Below are 24,710 nucleotides of genomic sequence, written 5' to 3'. Positions count from 1 at the left end.
TCTATCATAGACTTTCACAGCAATTACATAAGGCAAAACATTTTTTTTTTGAAAAAAGGTATTTCTGTTTGCATGGTATTCAAATGATAGCAGTGGACAGTTATAATTGCCCAAAGGGAGTGGATCTCAATTTTGAAGGTAATTGCACATCTTAACAAATATTAGGCATTATACTTTCCAGGATTACATTTCATTGACAGGGAGATTTTGGAGGAGAGAAGAGTTGGTTGGCTATATTAGTTTTCTGTGGCTTCTGTAACAAATTACCACAGACTTGGTGATTTAAAACAGCAGGAATTTATTTTCTTTTACTTCTGGAGTCCAGAAGTCTGAAATCAGTATCACTGAACTGAAATCAGGGTTCACATTATCTGTAGAGGCTCTAGGGGAAAATCCCATCCTTGCTTCTTTCAGATTCTGGTAGCTGCTAAGATTCCTTGGCTTGTGGACACATCACAACAATCTTCAAGCCCGGCACCTTCAAATCTTACTATGTTCTATTCACATTGTTTATTTATTTGTGTGTGTATAAAATATTCATCTGCCTCCAATAAGGATATATGTGATTACATTGGTCCCACCTAGATAATCCAAGATTATCCAAGATAATCCCCTTTAAAAAATTTTTATTTAATAACATCTGCAAAACTTTTTCCTTCCTTCCTTCCTTCCTTCCTTCCTTCCTTCCTTCCTTCCTTCCTCCCTCCCTCTCTCCCTCCCTCCCTCCCTCCTTTCCTCCCTTCCTTCTTCCCTCCCTTCCTTCCTCCCTTCCTTCCTTCCTCCCTTCCTTCTTGGATATATAAAGTGATATTAATGGGTGCCAGAGATTGGGATGTTAATAACTTTGCGAGGTCAGTTTCTCCGTCTACCATCTTATGTGTGGGGAGCAGGGGAACAGCAAAGTAATGAAATAAAGACAATATTACATATATGATCTAAAGTTTTCAAATTCACATGATACTAGTTTTTTAAAATGCATTATAATACCATCTTGACTTGATCTTCAAATACCAGAACACCACAACTAGAGGCAATTTCATTTACTTTAAGCATTATTGGGCTATTCCAAGAAACTTCAACACAGGGCAAAACACTCTTATTAGAGTTCTTTATGATTTCTAAAACCAATGAGGTTGACTTTTAAATTATTTGACTTTTAAATTATTTTCTGACTAGAAAAATACTGATTTTGATGTCACTTTTAAGCACAAGTAGTGATGATTCCGTGACAGTAAAACAGAAGTTGCCTTTTTAATAGTTTGAGGAAAGAGTTTTTTCTCATCATTATTACTTTATAATCTATGCATTACACATCAACATCTTCAAACCCAAAATATAAACAAATATCATCAAATAAAATCATTATTTGATTCTTAAACTGTACAAATTTCAGATTGTAAAACTATAGATTGGGATTTTTAAAGTTATATTAGCCTTGCAAATCTCTTATTTGCATACATCAATTAGAGTGTTCCTATATAGCTTGATTGATTTTTATTCAGGATCAAAAGGCCTTTTATAGGAATTCTCCTAGTTTCATGGCTGCATATATCTGTATGAAATATTTTCAATGAGTTAAAATTCATCACATATAGATGTCTTTGTGCTAAGTGAGTATTATTGTTTTTTTCAATCAAAGGAATTATTTTCTACTTTTTGCTTCAAGAAGAATAGAATACCTTTGGGGATACTGCTTTTATTTGGAGGTGCATAAAATTTAATAGCCATGTTTATATGTTCATTAAAATAATGGCCATTGGATGTTCTAACATTTATAGTCTGTCTTAGAAATAGTCTGTGTAACCGAAATATTTTCAGGTATGATTTAATATGTTAAACTAAACTAAATATTTTAAGGAAATGGTGCCAAATTTATAGGAACCGATCAAAATAGAATAAGAGAAGAACAAAAATGTTAATACAGAATTAGTTAAATCATAGTTTATCATTGAATTGACATCTATGTTGTGGAATATTCAAGGTGACTTTTTAATTAAGTAGAAAAAATGAGGTAACAATATAAAGCAAGATCCCTATTTAATTTAAACACATATGATACCAGTGATTATATCTAAGTATGGTATTTTCCAAATTTATCTTTTCTGTTCACAGTATTAAATATTTTTTACAATAAGAAATTTCTGTAATTGGAAGGAAAGCATAGTAAATCTTATTTTAGAATGAACTAAAAATCTTTAAAATATCTAAGTAAATACAAAATCACATGGAAGTTTAATCATATGATACTAACATTGGTAAAAAGTGAGAAGGTGGAAATCTGCCTCCCTCTATGATCAGTAGCATGATGTATGATTAGAGTTGGATTTCTATCCAGTTCTGGCTAATTAACTGATCAGAGCCTTCATTCCTGGTCAAACTAGAAATCGTAATAACAGTGTATTTTTATGTAGGTATTTCTCTTAAGGGACAAGTTTTTATAGCATAGCAGAGATATAACAGGATTTTTTAATTAGAAGACAGAATTTAAATCATAAAGCAGCCCATCCCTGGTCATAAAATGATCGAGAATTAGGAAATAAGCTCCTTTCTGTGAGCCACTTTTGCTTTTTTTTATCATAACAATGAACGAGGAATTGATGAGTATACCTAAGCAGATTAAATGATACCTGTGTTGAAGATGATAAAATTAAGCTAAAACGTAATTAACTTTGAACAAAAAATGAATATGGTCTAATCATGTTGACAAAGGATATTTGTTTTATGATTATACATTTATATTTATTAAAACATCTGGTTGTTAATAATTCTAAACCCTTGCTTAAAGGAGTTGTTTTTAAGATATGATCTACTATATAATGCTTCTTAGGAATACTTCTAACACAGTTTATCAGCATGGATTACATTATTCCTTTCATATTAGCAGCATCATATCAGTAATGTTGGTGAACTGATAGGAGTTTTGCTTCCTACTAAAAGTAATCATTCCTGAAAACATTCCTATAGATCACATCAATTGCATATCAGTGATAAATAAAAATCATTTTAATTTTTTTTTTTTCAACGTTTTTTATTTATTTTTGGGACAGAGAGAGACAGAGCATGAACGGGGGAGGGGCAGAGAGAGAGGGAGACACAGAATCGGAAACAGGCTCCAGGCTCCGAGCCATCAGCCCAGAGCCTGACGCGGGGCTCGAACTCACAGACCGCGAGATCGTGACCTGGCTGAAGTCGGATGCTTAACCGACTGCGCCACCCAGGCGCCCCTAAAAATCATTTTAGAGGATCGACTTAGTTATATCCTTGTAACGTTTCTCTGCAGCATCTATTATAGTCCCTTGCATCCAGCTGGTGCTTAATAAATGTGAACTGATACACTGACTCAACTCCTTTTCTAATTAAGCACTTAAGGCATCATGTGCCCACTGATTGAATTGCACTACTGTCTTTCTTCATCTTCTAATCATTAAGGTAATATTACTGAATAATGGTTTTCTAAATTGTAATTTTTAAGAGAAAGTCACTAATACAATTTAGTCCATTTATATATGTTTGCACATACATTCTTTCTTTCTCTCCCTCCCTCCCTCTCCTCTCTATATGTACACACCATACCAGCTATATCTGTGGTATACACAAAAGAGTCTCTGCCCTCATGGAGTTCACAATCCATCTGTAACCTAAATATATTGAAAGAAGAGAGGAAGGGAGGGGAAAGAAAGGAAACAATGAAATAGTTTGCAGGAAAGATGCTCTTCAAGGGTCCAAGCAAAATTATTTTCATATATAAAATTTTCAAAAGTGTAAATTATGGTGAAACATAATTAGAAATCTATTATAATGTATTACATAATTAGAATGTAGTTATTACTCAATGTTTTGCCCAGTAACATTTTGCATGAAAAATCATCTAGTATCAAAAAGATGCCAAAACAAACACAAAAATATTTCCTTTGAAAAATTGCAATATTCTTTACTAATATAATATTCCAATATGTTTTACTCTGTCTAGACATACAAGAAAAAAAATTAGAAAGCCAGATAAATCACAAATTTAAATCTCCATTTCAAGGAATGCTTCCTTCTGAACGTTAATGGGCACCTCTTTTTTTCCTGAGATTGATTTTAGAATCATTGTGAATTAGTGAGAAAGATAAGAAAACCTTTTGTCTTAAATAATTGCCTCCTTTTCCCAGAACTTTTGTGGAAGAAATTATTTTGCAAATACAATGCCATAAAGATTCCAGTTTTCCTCAAAATAATTTATCTATGAAAAAGTTGTATCTGTGTATGTGTGTACATGGAAACGTGAAAAACTAATGCTAAAATCCATATGTTTTGTGTATGTTAAATATACTTTATAATTCAAACAAAATGCAGACTTTAATTTAGAAAGCTTCAATGCAAGAGATAGAGGTAGAAAAGCACTGTCGGTGTCATTAGGTGTGACTCATTATTTTCCAATAAAATGTTTATTAGCCTTTTAGTCTGAAGCTCTACCTTCCTAATTATTATGTAACCATGGCATGTAATAGCACCATGTCTGTGCATCTGGCCAATATTTTGGCCTGTCATGATTGACAGCCTTAACTAATTTTTATCTTACACAGCTAATGTGATTTCATCATTAGAGTCACAAATACAACAGGGAAACCATGATGATTCAATTACTTTTCAGCTGATGATTTTTACCATTCAGCTGGAGATTCAAGTTAAATCAGCCTCTCAAATGGTCCACTTAGTGCTACAGAAATCAGCCCTTAAAGAATGATTTTCATCATACAATGGAATTTTTCTATTACCACAGATATCTCAGAGTTGTTCCTTTTTTTTTTTACCTGAAACATAAAATACCAGATTTTTTTTTCATAAGAAAAGATGAGGCTAAAGAAAAATTAGTTTTATAGCAGAAAACTACAAGGAAGGTGACATCTGGCAAGTGTGATACTTTGTTATCCTGTTAGGTTATCTCTCCTAGGCAGGATATTATTTTCAATTATATTTAAACTGAGCAATGGTCAATTATATCACATCAGCTGTAGCTGTAGCAACTAGGAAAAAGTACAGATGTTCATACTTTTAAATAATTATGACGAGTAATTTTAAGAACAGTGTGAAAAATAGGGTTTAATTGATAAGAGTCATTCATAGGCCAAATTACAAGGGGATGCAAAATCTACATTTAAGAAATAAGACAAAATTCAATTGGAGAAGCTTTGATTTAGGCAAACGCCAGCTACTAAAATGAGAAAAGCAAGTATAGAAAATAAGTAAAAAGAGGAGAATGAAGAAAAGGGGGTAGAAGTTAAATGAGAGAAAGTTAATGAACAAAGTTAAATGTGAGAAAGCCTTGCCTTTGGAATAATACAGGAATTACTCCCTATAGCGTAGTGTGAGTTTCTATATTTATTAAAGGGGCTGCACCACTAAAGGTGATAATTGTCTTCTGTAAATCTTTAATGATGTAGAGTCCACTGTGAGATTAACTGGTTTGTAATAAAGTATATGATGAAATGAAAATGATACCAGTAAGTGCAAAGGTATGGAAAAGAGTATTTGTGAGGTTCCATCTAGACATATCCTTCTAAATTATTCTGATTGAAAAGTTATTACTAACAAATACTATAAAAACAGCTCATAAACAAGATATAGAATGCTTTATAATTATGTAGGGTGCTAAGTCATAAATAATAAATTATAGTTTTAGTGAAATTAAATGGAGAAAGGTTTGTTTCATAAAGTGCCATTGATATATCGATATTAGCATTATTGTATCAAAAAAGAACATTCTAGAAAAGAATATTCAAAGAAAACAGGTTCTAGACTGCAAGTTCAATCAGATAGAAGGATGTTTTACATTAATGAGGAAAGTATATTTTTAATATCCTAAGGAGATTTAAAAAATTGAGGATTTCTGCTCTATTATGTAAAGAAGTGGTTGGGAAGTCTGGGTAACTCAGTCAGTTAAGTATCCAACTCTTCATTTAGGATCTGGTCATGCTCTGATGGTTCATGAGATTGAGCTCTGCATCAGGCTCTGTGCTGACATCGTGGAACATGCTTGGGATTCTCTCTCCCATTCTCTGCCTCTCTCCAGCATGCCTGCTCTCTCTCTCTTTCTCTAAATAAATAAAAATAAATAATAAATAATAAATAAATAAATAAAACTAATATAAAAATAAGTAAAAATAAATACAACTAATATAAAAATACATTAAAAAGAAGTAGCAATATAATAATGAAATTGCAACATGTAGCAAGAACTCAAGTACTGACTATTTTCAAACACCCTGTCATTCCATCTTTATATAAACCATGTGTGTTTGCTACTAATACTCAGGCTATTTTACATTTGAGTAATCTAAAGTATAGTGAGACCATAAGACTTGAAAATAGCCACAGGGGTCCCAAGTGACAGAGCTTGACTTTGGTTCCCAAGTTCTTAACCTCTCTGTGCTCTTCATTTGCTTGTGACCCATTGTCTTAACTATCCTTCATAAAATTATTAATTTTGGTGACTAAAACATGAAATTTCAGCTTGATTTTTTAAACCAAGCTTAGGTAAGGTAAGTAAGTATAAATGATGCCTAAATTAATCTGGATGAAAAATCCAAATTCTTTTTATATATTCAAAATATAATATTGAAGTAGTGACTATGACATGTATACCTCATGGATGTGCATAACATTTACAGTATTTAAAGACCTTACAATATAATTTCAATTGGAAGCCTACAGAATTGACATTATTTAATGCCCCGTCAGAATGTATGCCTACCAATGACAGTTTTTCAGAAATATTTAGTATATGTAATACAGTATGTTTCATAAATTCTTACCAAATATTTCACTTATTCTGCTACTTTGGCTTTTAGAAAATAGTGCTTATTTAGCTTCCCATTCTAAATAAGGTGGGGGAAGTGTATCGGCATGAACAAAGGAGGATAAAACACTTTAATCAGTCATTCTTTTATTCTTTTTATAGTTACTTAAGTCACTGGAAACTATAGACACTTTTAATTTTTCTTCCTACCTTGTTACCTTAAAAGTATGACCCAACACTTGATTGTATATCTAAAACTTAGATCCAAATCTGTCATAGTCAAATAAATCTAGGCTTGTAGTTTTTATTTTTAATTGTGAGATGAATTTACCCTTTGCAATGCTGAAAACTCAGATATTAATTAGATCTTTGTTTTAGAATTAACATTTCTTGCCACAGCCTGTTTAGCTTTCCAACCCTACTTCTAGTCCCCAGCCCTCACCTCATACAGACTCTTAAACTGCTTCTTTTGTCTTGAACCATTTAGTTGACTGCTCATACTTTATTCTCACTGAAGAATATACATAGTTAGCAGTTAGGTAAATCCATCACTGGGAAAACATCTGAGTCACTATTTATTATTACATAAACTCACCATGCAGGGTTCTTATTCCTCACACTACATATATGATCATAGTATTCTCATAAAAATCAGGTCTGGGAGGGGAGAATGGTTTCTCCATCTGAAACCAGTAAAATTTTCTCATTCTTCCATTGATTTGCAAAATAGTTTCTGAATACCTATTTTGTGCAAAGTACAAAGTTAACAACTTAGGGGTATAAACATACATTTCAAAAAACCCCCTTTCTCAAGGAGCTTATTGGGCATTGCAGGAAAATATACACATAATTAGAAGACATTCAGAATGAAATTAAGACATGCAAGATCCCATTGGCGCACTAAGCAAGAGCAAGTCAATTCTGATTGGTTATCACTCAGGAAGTGATATTTAAATTGTCCTTTGGTGAAAAACAAAGTAGTGATAGGTGGTAAAAAGAATACCTAGGAATGAGAAAAATTATTAAAGGGTAGGTGGATAATACACAAAATGGCACAGAAGTGAAAAATAACTTTCTGTGTATATTGAACAGCAAGTAATCTCACCTGTCTGTAATCCATAACGACTTAAGCGATGAACCGAGACATGTGTCTCAAAAAATAAAATGGTACAAAATCATAGAGGTTCTTGAACTGTGAAATAAAAATTTTGGAATGCACCATTTAAAGAATGGGGGCCATTTGTATTTATTTAGTAGAGAAATGGCATGATACCCTCTTATTCTGTATAGTTCACACCTGTTGTTTTCTTTGTTTATAGCACTTTTCTTCAGAGCACTTATAACCTCCATACTTTTATTTGGCAAAGTCCACAAATTAGCTTGTTTCACCCCTTCTGTTAAGCTTTGTGAAACTACTTTTCTTGGGATACTTTACATACTTCCCCCATTTTCCTTCCTTGTGCTCAAACTATACATCTTTTTATGATCCTTATAATTATCTCTTTTCTTCTCTTTCTCCATCACGTGACTTGAATTCAGGGAGAATTTATCATTGGTCTTTGTATCCTCAGTGCCCTTTTAGCATGTTGCCCTCTAGGTGGTTAATACATTTCAGTTGAATGAATGCTCAAAAATATATCTTGGTAAGAAAACATTGACATCAGTGGGGAAAGCACACTGAATAGCCAACAGAGTAAAATAAGAGATAATAACTCAATGGTCACTGTATTGGGAGATTATAAGAAAATAAAAGAAGAAAGTGAAGAGAGAAAGGAAAGGAGGAAACAAACAAACAAAAAATACAGCTGTTTAGATGGGACAGAGGCATGGGACTGAGTTGAAAATGACACCAAATAACTTGGAGAAAGCTTGTACATTATCATGCATGGGGTTGATTTTGCTAAAGGAAGATAGGAATTTCTTTTTTTTTTAATTTAAGTTTATTTATTTATTTTGAGAGAGAGAGAGAGAGCACAAGCAGGAGAGGGGCAGAGAGAAAGAGAGAGAATCTCAAGCAGGCTCCACACTGTCAGTGCAGAACCCGATGTGGGGCTTGAACCCATGAACAGCGAGATCATGACCTGAGCCAAACCAAGAGTCAGAGGCTTAACCAACTGGGCCACCCAGGAGCTTCTTTTTGATGGTTTTTATTTGATGTATCTATTGGAGCATCCAGTGTTTTTTTTTTTTTTTTGGGGGGGAGGGGGGGTGTCTGGAAAACATAATAATCCCACCTCAAAACATAAATATGGACTACTCTATATTTTGTGTAAAAGCCTAAAAGTTATCCCTAAACAAGCTTGGGCTACTATGAGGCCATAACAGTGAGAAAAAAAGCAAAAATCAACAGAGAGATAAATGTACATCTCATCCTGTTCCTTAGAAGCAATATCTAACATTTTCCCCTAATCTTAAGATTTGGGTGTTCAAAAGTTTAAGTTCTATTTGAATCTTACTCAACTGATTCAAAATTAATTATATGTTATTTCTCTCTTGCTTTTCTGCAGTATGCTGTCTGGCTAGTCCTCTGGGTTACCTGGAATGTGTTTGTTATCTGCTTCTATTTGGAGGCTGGGGACCTCTCAAAGGTAATTTGCCATCTGATTTGCCTGAGTCATCAGTAGTGTGTTAACAAGCCTCTTCCTAAGTAAGTCAGAGTCTCCCCCTGCTCTTGTTGCTTAGATGCACCTCGAATGAAGGTAAATTGAAAGATGTCCTCATCTATATCTCTGCTTTTCTACCATGAAAGATATGTTTCAGCTTGTCACAAAGTGTGCTTTTATTATTTTAAGCAAAACCAGTGTGAAATAATGATTATTACAGTGGCCATACTGTGTCTTTTAAAACATTGACTTAGGAGAAATTTCTGAAGCAGAATAGGAATTTTTTCAGAGATAAAATCCTAAAAATTTTTGGAATCACCTCATTGCTTATTACTTTGCTAAAAGTTTTCTTGTTTGGACCCAAATAGCGATGCAATAATTCAAATAATTAATGGATTAATGGACAATAGTTTAATAAAATTGTTACCGGAGAGATTTAATAAATTATATAAATGAATAAAATGTTCCAAAATAATATAGGAGAGTCTTAAAATATTTGCTTTTCCACTTAGGTTTTTTTTTTTTTTTTTTTATGCTGTCCTCATGTGAGTGTGTTTATGTTTGCTTGTATATGTGAATTACCATATTTCTAACATGAATGCTTTTACTGTTGAAATACTGTAGTTTTTAGATCTCTAAAACCAGCATCTTTCTTCTATTGGAATGCAATTACTAGCAAATAAGCAAAATGAGATGATTCATTCAAAGTCATAGTAAATTCATTCAAGTAGTAGTAAATCTTGCGTAGACACTTGACAGAGTTGCAAACTTGTCCTTCTTCATATTAACTTTTAAAGACAGACTGTTCTATAGCCTTTCCTTATTAGAGCATAAAAACCCTGAAAAGATGTTGACATTTTTAAAACCCAGAGATGATGACCTGCTTTAAAAGGTTAAAGAGCTAAAAAGTGGCCAGGAAACACCCTTGCGGGGCTTTTATATCTCAGAGGGTAGGGGATGGGGATAGTGATAGTACACATTTCTAATCTAGCTTACAGAAACTTCACAAAGCACTCTAGCATTTTCAAGGATGTTTGTTATTTCCCTGTGATATGGCTTTATATCAAGTATAAATAATCTTGCTTATTTTGTTGAATGGCAAATGATGAAGGATAAAATAAGAGGGTGACATTATGGCATGAGATAGAACCAAGTCTTCTGGAGCCTGTGGTTTTATGATCAGATTTTGGACAAGTCGTCACTGAGGTCTGCGAAATCTGCACTGGTAGATGGCATTTCTGTGACTCTTGCCAGGCATTGTCCTCCATACTCTTGGCAGCAGCTGGTCCTTTCCAGAAATCTGCTATGACCAATGAAAAGAAATTGTTCAGGTGACTGTAGGAAGGACACAGACAAGATAGCTGCTTAAAACTCACATTTCCTCTGTACCAGAGAACCATACCTGCTTCCTAAGACCTGAATCACTTACCCAATTTATATATCCCCACTGCTGTATAATGCACTTTGTTCAAAGAAATTCCATACTAGAATGACTTCTCAATAATAATTTTAATTTTGAATAATGACCCTAAAAATAAACTGGTAGGCAGGTATTTAGGGATATTAGCTGAGTAAAATGATCTGGCAGATCAGAGTTTACATATATATATTTGAGCCAAGCTGGCTGTACAAATGTTCTGTAATTTTGCTCACTGGTCCACATGGTAACTGCAGGCACAGAATAAAGCTTGTGATCTCCTGACCTTGGACATGGGCATTGAAACCACAGCAAGGGCACATCCTAAAACATTGCAACTTGAGACTAAGAATTCTTCTAATGCATATGGGCAGGTAGTGTCTATCCTTTGGAAATGAAGTAGTTAATATTTCCTTTTCTTTCCATCTTATAAACCAAGGCAAGACTCTGCAGAGCCCATGAAAATTTAATAATTTCCTTTTAACAAATAATCTAAAGGAAAACCATAAAGGAAAGAGTTATATAGTTATCTGTACCAGATTTTTCCCTCCCTTTCCCACTCAAAGGATTTGAGAAAGGTGTGTTTATACCATTTAATTCTTTAACTTCTGCAACTGCCTCACATTCTTCAAGTAATACAGTGCCAGAATGAAGCAATGTGATTGAAAAATGTACAGATATATGAAAACTCAAAAATGGGACTCCTGAAACTGTTGATAATACTTAGATTACAAAATATAAACTGTTTTTTCCTAACTCTACCAAAAATATAAAAATAAAAATAGTTTGGCCATATGAGTGGGCCAGTTTGTTTGAGGCTGAGGGAGAAATATGGGAAATGGAATCAGGGAGAAAATTCTGTAGCCTTTTTATATGTGAAAGAAGTGTATTAATTTCCATAAAACATTTTGTAAATAGATGACATCTTCAGAACAAATATTGGCAAGAAGTGATAAAAAAGTGGTAAAATATTAAGGCAACTTTGATTACTTGTTAGAGTTTAGAATTTTGTGTTGTCATTTCCCACAGTGTCTTTTCTGCTAAACTACATGTACTTTATAAGCAATACAGAGATTAGAGTCATTAACCAACCCAGTGTTTACACTAAGCAAGAAATGGCTTATTTGCAATAATATGATACACAGAACTGACCTGTTTGATCTTCAGTTTTCTCTAGTACCTATAGTTGCATAGGTAAAATATTTTGTTTATCAAAAATTCTGTGTAGGGGCACCTGGGTGGCTCAGTCAGTTAAGCGTCCAACTTCGGCACAGGTCATGATCTCACAGTTCTTGAGTTTGAGCCCCGAGTCAGGCTCTGTGCTGACATCTCAGAGCCTGGAGCCTGCTTCAGATTCTGTGTCTCCCTCTCTCTCTGTTCCTCCCTCACTCATGCGCTGTCTTTCTCTGTCTCTCAAAAATAAATATTAAAAAAATTCTGTGTAAACCCAACATTATTATTAATCTATCAATTAATATATTTAATTACTATTATGAGACTTAGAGAAAATAAAACTGATCAAGCAGAGAAACTGCTTTTTAAAAATTTTATCTGTGAAATTAACAAAATAATGGGAATTAATGTAAAATAGTACATGACATAACACCAAATAAGCATGTATATTGCATAATAATTATTTCCATGTTATTTACATTAATGATTTAGACACTAGTGTTAAAACTAAATAGCCTAATGCAACCTACATTGTGGTACTTCCTGGGTTGATATTTTAATAGATGTTTTGTTAAAACACATAGATGACATTATGAAATAAGTTTTAAATAGTAATACATAGGGAAAATAGATAGTGGTCTTCTGGTTATCTGTAAAAATCTGTGTTTTGGTTTTTTTTTGGATGTGATACAATTATAAATTATTTCTGAGGCTGAAATTACGTTCTAACATTTTTGTTTCTATGACTATTGAGCTCTTAGTTTCTACTTTTTATAATTTATGGGGCAATATTGGGGAATGATACACCTGTCTTTAGAAGTAAATTTACAGGGGCACCTGGGTGGCTCAGTCAGTTTGGTGTCTGACTTCAGCTCAGGTCATGATCTCACAGTCTGTGAGTTTGAGCCCCGCATTGGGGTCTGTGCTCACAGATCAGAGCCTGGAGCCTGCTTCAGATTCTGTGTCTCCCTCTCTCTCTGCCCCTCCCCTGCTCATGCTCTGTCTCTCTCGGTCTCAAAAATAAATAAAAACATTAAAAAATTAAAAAAAAAGAAAGAAATTTACAGAGCATAAAGGAATAAGTTTATTTTACTTAACACAACCCAACTTGTTTGTGTTTTATCCTTTGAGAATCAGGATGCAGGTACATATCTCTCAGGCTTCATTATATTATCAGAAACTTACCTAGTTAAACATAGCCTAAAGCAATTAATTATACCTAATGATACATCTGTTTCAGAATGAACACGTTAGTAACTTCTAGAAAGGTGTCATATTTTAATAATTTTGATAGTTGCTTCTGAGATCTACATATAAATTTTCATTTTAATAATTTGATATATTAAAAAGCCATGTAAGCATATGGACTATTTAAGCTTTGGAGAATAGAATTGCACTCTTGCAAATATAAGAGACAAGGAGAAGATAAACTGTCACACACTGTAGGCAATAGGAAGCAAATCCTTAAAACCAGATGTAAGTATTGTGTGGAAAAAATGCAGTATTGTAACAATCCCACTTTTATTTCTTCTGTAAAAAATGTATTCATTTAAAGAGGTCTCTGATATTTGGATATTTTCTGCTCAATGAAATCAGTGCTTACATCAAAATTTGCTTTTACAATTTTGTACAGAAAAATATGGTATGGAAAGGAAACTGCTATAATCATTTTTAATTTAATTAGTTCAACTTATTAGTTCAATCTGTTAATTTATTCAAGACTAAATTTAACAAATATAAGGAGGAAAACTGAATCATTATTTTTTTTTATTTTTACTTTTCTTACTGTAAAATGTATATAGTCTAAGAAAACTTCAATTAACTATTTCTAAACTAATTAGAAAAATGTTTACTTCCCAACCATCCAAGTAGATTTTGCTTTAGGATGTAGAATAAAATGTCCTACATGTTATTGAGAATTGAATATAATGTAATTTTGCCCGTCAAATAGAAATAAACCAACCTATTGTAATTTGGTAAGTCACTGCCTCTCTTCTCTTGTTTTTCCTTAATAGTGTATTGAATTAAGCTGCTTATTTTCTTACTTCTTCAGTTCTCTTTGCTTACTTTTCCACTTATTTTTAATACCCCTAAAGTGAGGAGTAAGGTCCTTGAAACTTTTTACTTCTCTGTCTACCTTCTTTCACTTGAAAATGCCATCCACTGTTATAATTTAAATTATCATGTTTACACATATATCTACCAGATTTATATCTTCAATCTTGACTTTGTTGCTAAGTTAAAGTACCACATCTCCAACTTCCTGTTGGTATCATGTCAATTTCATTGTCATGTTAAATTTAACATGTCCAAGAGTATTTTTCATTATCCCCGAAGAATCCAACTTTCTTAATTCACATCTTACTCAGAGAAGAAAATAAATGGCAAATTCTACTTTGAAAAATGTATAAAACAGAAAAAAAATATTTTGGCAGAGGGGGTCGACAGAAATATTTATACATTGGCTATGAGATGAAGCAAGAAATAGACTTTTAAAAAAAAGTATAGTGTTTGTGTGTGTATATTGTAACCGTCAGTCACCAACAAGTCATAAACAGTAAAAATCTTAAGTGATGATACTCTGGAAAGGTAAGAACCCCCAGAGATGAGCTGACATTTTAAAAATGCTGTGTGTTGGGGACATTTGCTGATTCTGATTAGGTAAGGAGGCTAAGAATCCAGGCTTGGAACCCATGGTTAATTATTTCTGGGATATGTAATATCAGCATGGCTTTCAGGGAAAGGGCCTTGAGCATGTGGACAGTTTGTTGTTGTTGTTGTTGTTATTGTTGTTAGGAAATCAGTGAATTCTATAAGACTACAAATATAAATAGAAAAACTAAAAAAGCAGAGTAAGAAAAAATTGGCAGTCTTACAAAACGGAGATGGAAGATAGGAGAAAGGCTCTATTGAATACCCTAGACTTAGAGCTGAGAAATCTAAAGTGAACCAGGGGCAAAGGAGATGTACAACATACTTTACCAGGGCTAAAATCCAGGCTCAACACAGAACAGCCCTTGATTAAAATAAAATAAGCTGATCAGCCATTGCTTCATCTGTCTCATTGAGGAGAAAGGGAAACACCTCAAGAGAAAGATAACATTATCTTAATCTTTACAATTTTTTTTTTTTTGGTACATGATATCAGGCAATTAAAAATTCCTATGCAGGGGCGCCTGGGTGGCTCAGTCGGTTAAGCGTCCGACTTCGGCTCAGGTCATGATCTCACAGTTCGTGAGTTCGAGCCCCACATAGGGCTCTGTGCTGACAACTCAGAGCCTGGAGCCTGCTTCACATTCTGTGTCTCCCTCTCTCTCTGCCCCTTCCCTGCTCATGCTGTGTCTCTCTCTGTCTCAAAAATAAATAAACATTAAAAAAATTAAAAAAAAATTCCTATGCATGCTAAAAGAGAAAACCTCATTAATCAGGATGAAGAAAAAAACAGACACAATTGAGACAGACCAACAGGTGATGCAAATACTTCAATTACCTGATAAGGACTTAACAAAACCAATATGTTAAGGAAACTAATGGTCAAAAGTGGAGATAAACTATTTAAAGAGGAGGAATTTACCCTCAAAGAGCCTGGATCTATATAAAGAATCAAGTGGGAATTCCAGGACTGAAAATATAATATTTAAAAGCAAGAATTCATTAGGTGTATTTGTTAGTAGATTTGAAAGATTAGACAACAAGATTGGTAAACTGGAGGATAGGTTAATAGTAAATATCTGAACCAAAGCACTGAAGTTAATATAACACAAAAAGAAAAGGATGTCAGAATAATATAGGGCTGTGCTACAGGCTCAGTATACAAATGTTGAATTTCCAGAATAAGAAAAGAGATATAGTTGGACAGTAGCGATATTTGAAGGGACAATGACAGAGAATTTTCCAAAAGTGATTAAATACATGAACCCACAGATTCAAGAGATTTTCAGATCTCAAGTGGAATAAATATCAAGAAAACCACATTCAGGTATAGCTTAGTAACTCCGTTGAAAATCAAAATCAAAGAGAAAATCTTAAAAGCCATCAAAGATGAAAGAGCCATTGCCTTTAAGGAAACAACAAAATAACTGATAATCAAACTTTCAGCAGAAACAATGACTCCAGAAGGCAATTGAATGTCACCTCTATAGTACTTTAGGGAGTGCCTGGGTGAATCAGTTGGTTAAGTGCCCAGTTTGGCTCAGGTCATGATCTCAAGGTTCCTGGGTTCGAGCTGTCTGTCAGGCTCTCTGCTGTCAATGCAGAGCCTGCTTCAGATCCTGTGTCTCCCTCCCTCTACTCCTACAACAGTCTCTGTCTCTCAGAAAGAAACCTTTTTTTTTTTTACATAAAGTACTTTAAAAGTGGACATCTCGGGGCGCTAGGGTGTCTTAGTTGGTTAAGCGCCCGACTTCGGCTCAGGTCATGATCTCCTGGTTTGTGAGTTTGAGCCCCACATCGGGCTCTGTGCTGACAGCTCAGACCCTGGAACCTGCTTCAGATTCTGTGCCCCTACCCCCCACCCCCGTGCTCTGTCTCTCTCTCTCTCTCTCAAAAAATAAATAAACATTAAAAAAATTTTTAAAGTAGGAATCTAGAATTTCATACCCTGCAACAATATTGTTCAGCAATAAAGGTAAAAGAAAAGTATTTTCAGCTAGGAGGAGCTAAGGTAATTCATTACCAGCAAACATGCACTAAAAGAAATAGTAGGTGTACACTTATGATGAGTACTAATATGTGTTATGTTAACTAAGTGGAATTTAAATAAAAACTTAAAAAAAAAAACTAAAAAGAAATACTAAAGGACGTTCTTCAAGTAGAAAAAGGAAAGAAAGTACCCAGAAAGAAAAATGGAATTTCAGGAAAGAAAGTTAATAGAAAGGATAAATACATGAGTTAAAAACAATGCAAAATCATAATAAGAAAGTCTTTTGGAATTTAAATGTCTATAGAACTAAAATGCATACACAATTGTGGTAGAGTCCCTCCCTAAGGAATATGGTGGAGGCCTTCTCAGAACAAAGGGAGGCAATGTGCAATGTGGCCCAATCAACTCCTATACACATATGCATAGCTTTGACATGAACTTGTAACTTGGACTGTGTCCAATCAGACTATATGTGTCACCATATATGGGAGATAAAGAAGTAGAAATTGCATAGAAAGCTATACCCTGCTGTGCTCGGGACTCAGCCTATTTGGGTCTTAGCTCTCCGAGCCTATGCCGGCACAAATAGTTGCTTCCTAGACAAAAAAGCTGTGGTGTCCTGTTTCTCTGTACAAGAATCCAGCTACACAATAACACAAAAGGTAGAAACTTTAAGTGTTCTAAGTTTCTAGTATTAGCAAGGAAATTGGTAAAGATAATATTTATAATAGATTACAATATTTCAATAATTATATTGTTTCTGGTATAATGACTAAAAGAAGCATAACTGCCAAAAACCCAACTATAGATGAAAAAATCAAATAACAGAAATAATTGATTAACCTAAGTGAATTTAAGAAATGAGAAAAACTAACAAAAAGAAGAAGGTGAACAAGAAAACAAATATCAAGATGGATGCTATAATGTCAAATATATCAATAATTGCATTAAATGTAAACTACTTCACTTAAAAGACTGAAACTGTCAGTCTGGATAAGGACACAAAACCTAAGCGTGTACTGTATATAAGAGATACATCCTAAGTACAAGTATTTAAATCTAAAATTAAGAAAACTAGAACATGTGTACTGTGTACACATACACAAAACATCATGTAATTCTAATATCGGAGAAAGTAGTGTTTAAAGCAAGAAACAACACTAAAGACAAAGAGGGTATGCCATAATGATAAAAAGGTCAATGCCCATGAAGACATTGCACTCAGTATTTATGAATAAAATAATATAGCTGCAAAAAATCTAAAGCAAACCTGGATAGAATTAAAAGGAAAAACAGCCATGTCCTCAATCACAGTGGTAGATTTTTAACTCCTGTCTGAATGTATCAATCGGGTCAAAATTCAAAAAGTATATAGAGTATCTACACAACACAACACACTTAATAAACATATGTAGAACATACCTACCTATGTAAAAGGATACATATTATTTTCAAAGGCACAAATAATATTCAATTATAAAATGAGTCTTTTCTGTCTTTGGAGGAAAGTCAAAATATAGGATTATTTGCAATTATCCAGCAGGTAGTTTGTGATCAATGTGGAATTAAGCTAGAAAATCTGCTACTATTTAGAAAATAAGCAGTCCACTTCTAAATAACCTATAAACCCAATAGGTTGGGATGGAGATTAAAAAATATTTTGAGCTGAAAATCTGGGGCAATGAAGGTAAAGCAATGCTTACAGTATAACATATGGCTTTACATGGAGATGTTAACAGAGAAGAAATGTTAAAAAAATAATGATCTAAGCTTTTATACCCAGAAACTAGTAAAGGAACAACAGTTGAAACCCCTCAAAAGTAGAAGGATTGAAATAATGAAAAGACCAGAGCTCAATGTACAGATAACAGAAAAAAAAAATTAGTAAAGCCAAATTAGTTTCCTCAAAAATATTAATAAAAGTGTTTAAAACCCTATCAAGAGAGATCAAGGAGAAAATATAAGTAAATACACATTTTGCTAATATCACAAAGGACCCACAGATTAGATAGAGTGTATTATGAACAAGGTTAAGCCTGTATATTGGACAATCACGGTGAAATGGACAAATTCTGTGGAAGATACAGTTCAAATAAATTTAAAACCTGAATAATCTTATACATTACAAAAATTGAATCATTAGGGGTACCTGGGTGGCTCAATCAGTTGAACATCTGACTCTTGATTTCAGCTCAGGTCATGATCCCAGGGTGATGGGATTAAGCCCCACATGGGGCTCCACGCTGAGCATGGAGCCTGTTTGAGATTCTCTCTCTCTCTCCCTCTGCTCCTCCCCTTCTTGCCCTCTCTCTCTGTTTCTTTTTCTCTCTAAAATAAAATAAATAAATAAAAATTGAGTCATTAATTAAAACATTTTGACAGGGAAAAAAAAAAAACCCAAACCCTTCAGCTCCACATGGCTTGTCTAGTGAATTGTTAAAGACATTTAAGAATGTTGTAATACCGATCTCACACAAACTCTTTCAAAGAGTAAAGTGGGCTTGCCTCCTATTTTATCCTATGAGGCCAGCATAACATTGCTTATGGGAGATAAATGAGATTGTCAAATGACGTATACATTACTGAATCAAAATGTAATATGGTAAATGAGAATTTAAAAAATGCTAAATGTCTGTGTATAACTTTATAAGTGAGTTAGTTTTCACACAGTATTATAATATTTATTTACATTTCCATCTTTCCTACTAAACTTCAAATTGCCAAAAGGCCATGTATCATCATCATTATTCAGGAGAATGTCTGCCATTGAATGCCACTGTAGTTATGTCTACTACATAACAGTGAGGAATTACAGAATCAAGAGCATTTTAGATGTTTATAAATAAGCCTATCTGATACATCATAAAACAAATGCAACAAGTTGCTCTGATCAATATGTTCTAAGTATGTGTTTACTTAACTGTCCCTTCTTCAATATAAGGATCATGTTTTATTCATCCCAGGGCCAAAGGAAATGGCTGACATATGAACAGTGCTCACTGGAATGAAATCAAATCTTAAAAGTGTGGAATTCAGTAACTAGTTCTAACTCGACCAAATAAAGCTCCTGGAAGTGTTACCTTCTACTCCACTATTGCATGGCTAATGGAATCAACATCTCTCAGAGCTGGCCCAGCAATCTGTGCTGGTAACAAGCACAAAGAAAGTAATCCAAGCAACTGGCCACCAAGATCAGTGTTTTTCAAGATAAAAAAATCATAGGACTCACCTGAAGATCTTTTTAAAATACAGATTCTGATTCCTTTGGAGTGAGGCCCGAGTTATTTCATTTCTAATAAATTCCTGTATGATATTTCAATTTGTCCATTAAACATACTTTAATTTGGAAGACTTAGATTATCCAGAATTTTTTTTTAAGTTTATTTATTTATTTTGCGAGAGACAGAGACAGCACAAATGGGGGAGGGGTAGAGAGAGAGGGAGAGAGAGAGAGAGAGAGAGAGAGAGAGAGAGAATCCCAAGCAGGTTCCTCACTGCCAGCACAGAGCCCAAAACAGGACTCAAACCCAAGAAGCCATGAGATCATGATGTGAGCTGAAACCAAAGGTCAAGATGCTTAACTGACTGAGCCACTCAGGCACCCCTAGATTATCCAGAACTTTTAAACAGAGCATGAGGAGAGTTCCTGTTTTCTGTCTGTCCTTTGAAGCAAGGATCCCAGTGTAGATCTTGATATTTGTGCATATCTAAACTGGTTACCTGATTTAGTACTTGATAGTGATTCTAACCAAGGTATCAAGTGAAGAAACAAAACAGATTACTCAGAGCTCTGGGAAGAATTTATGGTTAAGTTCAACCTTTAATACCCAAGTCATATGTAGCCTTCCTCTGTGTGGCAAATACTTTCCAGAAACCTCCCCATACCTTTTCCATGATGGAGCTGACTCACTATGCCTCTAATTTTAGTTTATTTGTGCAATTTCTTTATTATTATGATAAATGATTTACAGAAGCTGAGGAATCTTATGCCCAGAATAATGAAGCTATGGTATGCCTAGTGCAGCTCTGATTGAGAACTAAAGTCATATCTGAGAATTCCCACTTAGAGTTTGGCCCTCTTCCGTGATTAAAACAGTGAAAAACCATTTCACAATTCCGCTGTTTCCTTTCATGAGTCAACATTCTCTCTCCACTAGAACTAGATGACATCTGCAGTTTCTGTGACTCTAGTAAATTAACTGCTTTAGTTTATACTTTTTTTTTTTAGTTTATACTTTCTTAACGTGATGTCTTTCCTGCTTGCTGATTCTCCCTCCAAATGCCCGTGTGGATATGAAGAATCCCATCTTGTATTTTGTGGGACTTAAACATGTTTTGGATATTGAAAGGAGGACCTTTCACACAGAAGAGTCTGCATGAGTATTAGCAAAGTTTTGAGCATGAACAAGCATTATTTCTGCCAGATGATTCACAGGCATCAAGTACATAAAATGTTGGTAGAAAACCCCTGAGAGAACAATGAGAATAGGCAAGTTGAGCATCTCCCTGGTGTAGCAGAATGATCTCTGGGTATTGGCTCCCCCGAGTCCCTGTACTTCTAGCGAAGTTCAATGTGTCAGCCTTAGAATGCTGACTGAGCTGCAATCCACATTGCTCAGGATGTTCTGTTCATTCAAAGTCACACCCTTTCCTAAGACTTCAACTACAGCCAGTACATTCTCTTTAGGTTACGGCTTGTATGGTCTCATCTGTTCTCTTCACAATCTGTTATTAAATATGCCACGTGTGGTTTTCCTTATGCAAACATTCTTTGTCAGTAACTTTTTATTTTCTCTTATAAATCAAAAACTTTGGTTTCAAAACTTTTTTTCTGATATGGACTTTGAGGAAGTCTTTGGGAAGTAAAAAAAAAAAAGATGAAACTCTAGGCATTTCTTTCTTTTTGCATTGCTACTACAATTGTAGTTCTCTCTAAAGCAATGAGGATGTCAGTGACACGCTAGGGAAAGTTTGAAAAATATAAGTATCAAAAATAAAAGCACAGAGATTAATATTCCAAGATAGTATCTTTTTGGAAATAAAAGGAAAGCAGATACAAATGTGGACTATACAATTGCTATCCCTGTTTGTCTCCAAAGTCTAGTCTGTAGAGATCCTCCTAGAAGAGCATTGTTTGCTGTCTCCAAAACAGTCATGCATTTATAGGCTTATTATTTACAGATCCCACGTAAAACTATGAAAATATGTTTGCATTGTGAGTTTGAGGGCTTTAAATTTAAAAAATACATATATTTTTTAATGTTGAAAACCACTGCAATTTTCTTAAAACCTTGGAACAATTGATCCACAATGGAATGATTTCCTGTTAAGTAGGTCCTAAGGTCCTGAAACAGTTGGCAAGCTTACTTGAGAATTACCTACAGTTCAGCCACATGTGCTCTTAGTCTGCAATAACCTTATCAAAAGCATATCCTTCACTGTAAACCATTATCCTAACATGACCCCTGGAACTCATTTGGAAACTAAATTGAGATCTGCAGTTGCCAAATTAGCTTTGGAGGGCAGAATGTCAATCTCTTTGTCTACAGATTCACTCAGGGACAATTGATGCTTTGACGAACTGTGGGAAATCATATAAAAATACAACTCAAGCGATACTAAATAGTGAAATAAGTGAAGGGTTTTTGTTTGTTTTGTTTTTGTTTTTGTTTTTGCTTCTGGCATCCAGTGTTATTTGGCTAGAAAGAGCAAATAAGGGACTATCTTCTGTGCTTTTCTTATGATAACTAAACTATTCTGTCCTGCACTTAAAATTTACGTTGGAAATGCAGTTGAAACTTTGGATTAGTAGTTTAGTACACTGTAGTTAACCAGGGAGCAATGTTCAGAAAATGCTGTTATTAGACATAGAGCAATACAAAGAAAATGAGACTATTTAACTCTTTCCTGATCGATATGTGGATGAGGAAATTTTGAAATATTTAAGTGGTTTTATGTTCCAACAAAGTACTTAAAGTATTACTTCTTCTCCTCTTTGAAGATTTATATTCAACAGTTAGTAAAGCAAAACGTGTATATAGCCTGATGCAACCAGACAAGCAGCTTTAGAAGGGTAGAAAGGGGAGGATGGCTCACTAATAAACAATGATTTACAAGAATATAATGAGTTTTTCCCCTTCATTAGCACATATAACCTGCTAGAAGAATGGGCCTGAAGGTAGTTGCAGGACTCCAGGGTTTTCACACTCATAGACGGTATATTATGTATAAAAGTGATGTCACTATGAGGTATTTCAAAAATTGTCATCTTTTTCATATTGTAAAAATTAGGCATTTTGTAGCAAAGAAGCTACCACAGGGACACTCTGTCCCTTTTCTACTCTGACAGAAAAATCTCTAGTGAAAGGTACTCAAATCTTTCATTTGAGTCACAAGTGAGATTGAGTCTGGTGCTCTCAATTAGTCCTGAGAGGGTAACCCGTATCATACAAGATGACATACCCTGCAATTGTTCCTGAAGAGCTCCATAGATAGCTAGGTGCTTGGAAGGACTGGGACCCTCCCAGGGGTGTGCCCGGTACCCCAGATTCACCAGGCAGCATGCAGCATGGATGGAATGGAATTTTTGCACTCTGATTTTATGAGCACTAAAATTAATTCATTAAGCATTTTGTACATCAGACCCCCCACTACTTACTTTTTAACGCATTTATGTTGTATGTTAACTGTGGCATCATAGTGTGCGACATAATGAGTCCAATTCTTCTTGTCTTCTTGCTTCCTGTTTCCTTCTTCTCAATGGAAAAAAAAAGATAGCTGGGTTTAATATTGCCAAGTAGACAAATAATTAGTACTGCTGGATAATTTTTTCTCTTTAAGGTATTCCTCAGAAAATATAAAGCCAGAAGCACAATTTGAAAACAAAGATAGCAAAATATTATCTAATAGATAAAATGGATGTGGATGTACAGTGCGAAAACCATAAAGTGTTAATTGCTAATGAAATAATGAGAAAAGAGTGTTTCACAGCAATCTTCTGTCTCTGGAGAAATGAGCCGTCAGTCTATGACTAATTCCATTGTTTATTACAAGTGCAAGTTGTAGCAACTCTATGGGTTTCTCTTAGAAAAGTGGGGAAAATATAAATGTGATTTACAAGGGTTATAACATTTTCCAGGTTTAGATCACTCGCCTGGTTGTAAGCATTTTATTTTGTGAATGATTCTATTCCCTTGCGAATTGCATAAGATCGAAATCTCTCTATAGGAGCACAAGTGACATAATCCCATTTGGAAAACATTGTCAAACAGTCCAGACAAATGCAAATAGAACACAGACCCTGGTATTTTCCCTGACAACTGTGGAATTACTAAATCTGAAAATATATGAAGATTGAAAAAGGAGGCAAATAAAACAATTACATTTTCAGAGAAAAGAAGAAACTAGAGTAGTTTGGGTGATACACTTACTGTTACTGCGAAAAGCTCTGGTGACAAAATAATGTAAATGGTCATATGAAGTGTTATTCCTTGAAGAGATTTGGCTTCAGAATTTCATATTCTCACAGGATATTTGGTAATCTATATCATTATTTGACCATGTTTTGGGCCATATTTCAAATTCTGTCCTCCTAGAATGTGTTAAAAGCAAAAGCAACATGAAAAGACAACACTTTGAACAGCACATGAGGCGGTCTGTCTGTGACATCTATCACCCTCAGATCTCCAGGGCCAGTTGGATCTGCATTTCTGTTTCTGGAAGCTGTCTGCTCATTCCAGGACATTGCCTCCCCAGATAGAGGAAAGCCAGTCTTGTTGCCCTCAGGATTTTTAACGATTTTTTTGTTTGTCCTAATTGATGAACGGCATTAAAAGAAAAGAAACTCAAGCTTACTTCACATTGAAACATTCTCTTGAGGAAAACATACACAGTTTGGAAATTGTTCAAAATATATAAACATGAATAAAAACAAATCACCACATGTAGTGACTTTGCATTTAACTTTCTTATATTTTCATAGTATAACCTCAGTTTATATGTCAAAATTACATGTATCTAAATTGCTGGCAAATACCATTCCTCCTTATTCTAATTCATGTTCAGTGTTTTTTATTTGTATATCATATGGATATG

General features: G+C 34.3%; 1 protein-coding gene across 6 annotated transcripts in view; it reads left to right on the top strand.

Moving 5' to 3' along the window:
• NKAIN2 (sodium/potassium transporting ATPase interacting 2) overlaps window positions 1-24,710 on the top strand; it is a 987,194-nt gene that overhangs the window by 529,157 nt on the left and 433,327 nt on the right. For 5 of the 6 annotated variants that reach the window (XR_002072088.2, XR_002072089.2, XR_002072091.2 and 2 more), the window contains one exon: window positions 9,289-9,369. The exons of the other annotated variant lie outside the window; for it this stretch is intronic. Coding sequence is in view for 2 of the 5 variants with exons in the window: in XM_019418246.2 (XP_019273791.1) it covers window positions 9,289-9,369 (81 nt within the window). In the remaining 3 variants the exon portion in view is untranslated. The remainder of the gene's footprint in view (window positions 1-9,288; window positions 9,370-24,710) is intronic. 6 annotated transcript variants of the gene reach the window in all.

The sequence above is a fragment of the Panthera pardus genome, unplaced genomic scaffold (assembly GCF_024362965.1).
Source record: "Panthera pardus isolate Hobbes unplaced genomic scaffold, ASM2436296v1 HiC_scaffold_17, whole genome shotgun sequence".
In the NCBI taxonomy this organism is placed as follows: domain Eukaryota; kingdom Metazoa; phylum Chordata; class Mammalia; order Carnivora; family Felidae; genus Panthera; species Panthera pardus.
Note: the sequence above shows the minus strand (reverse complement) of the source record. Positions and strands in the feature narration are given on the sequence as shown.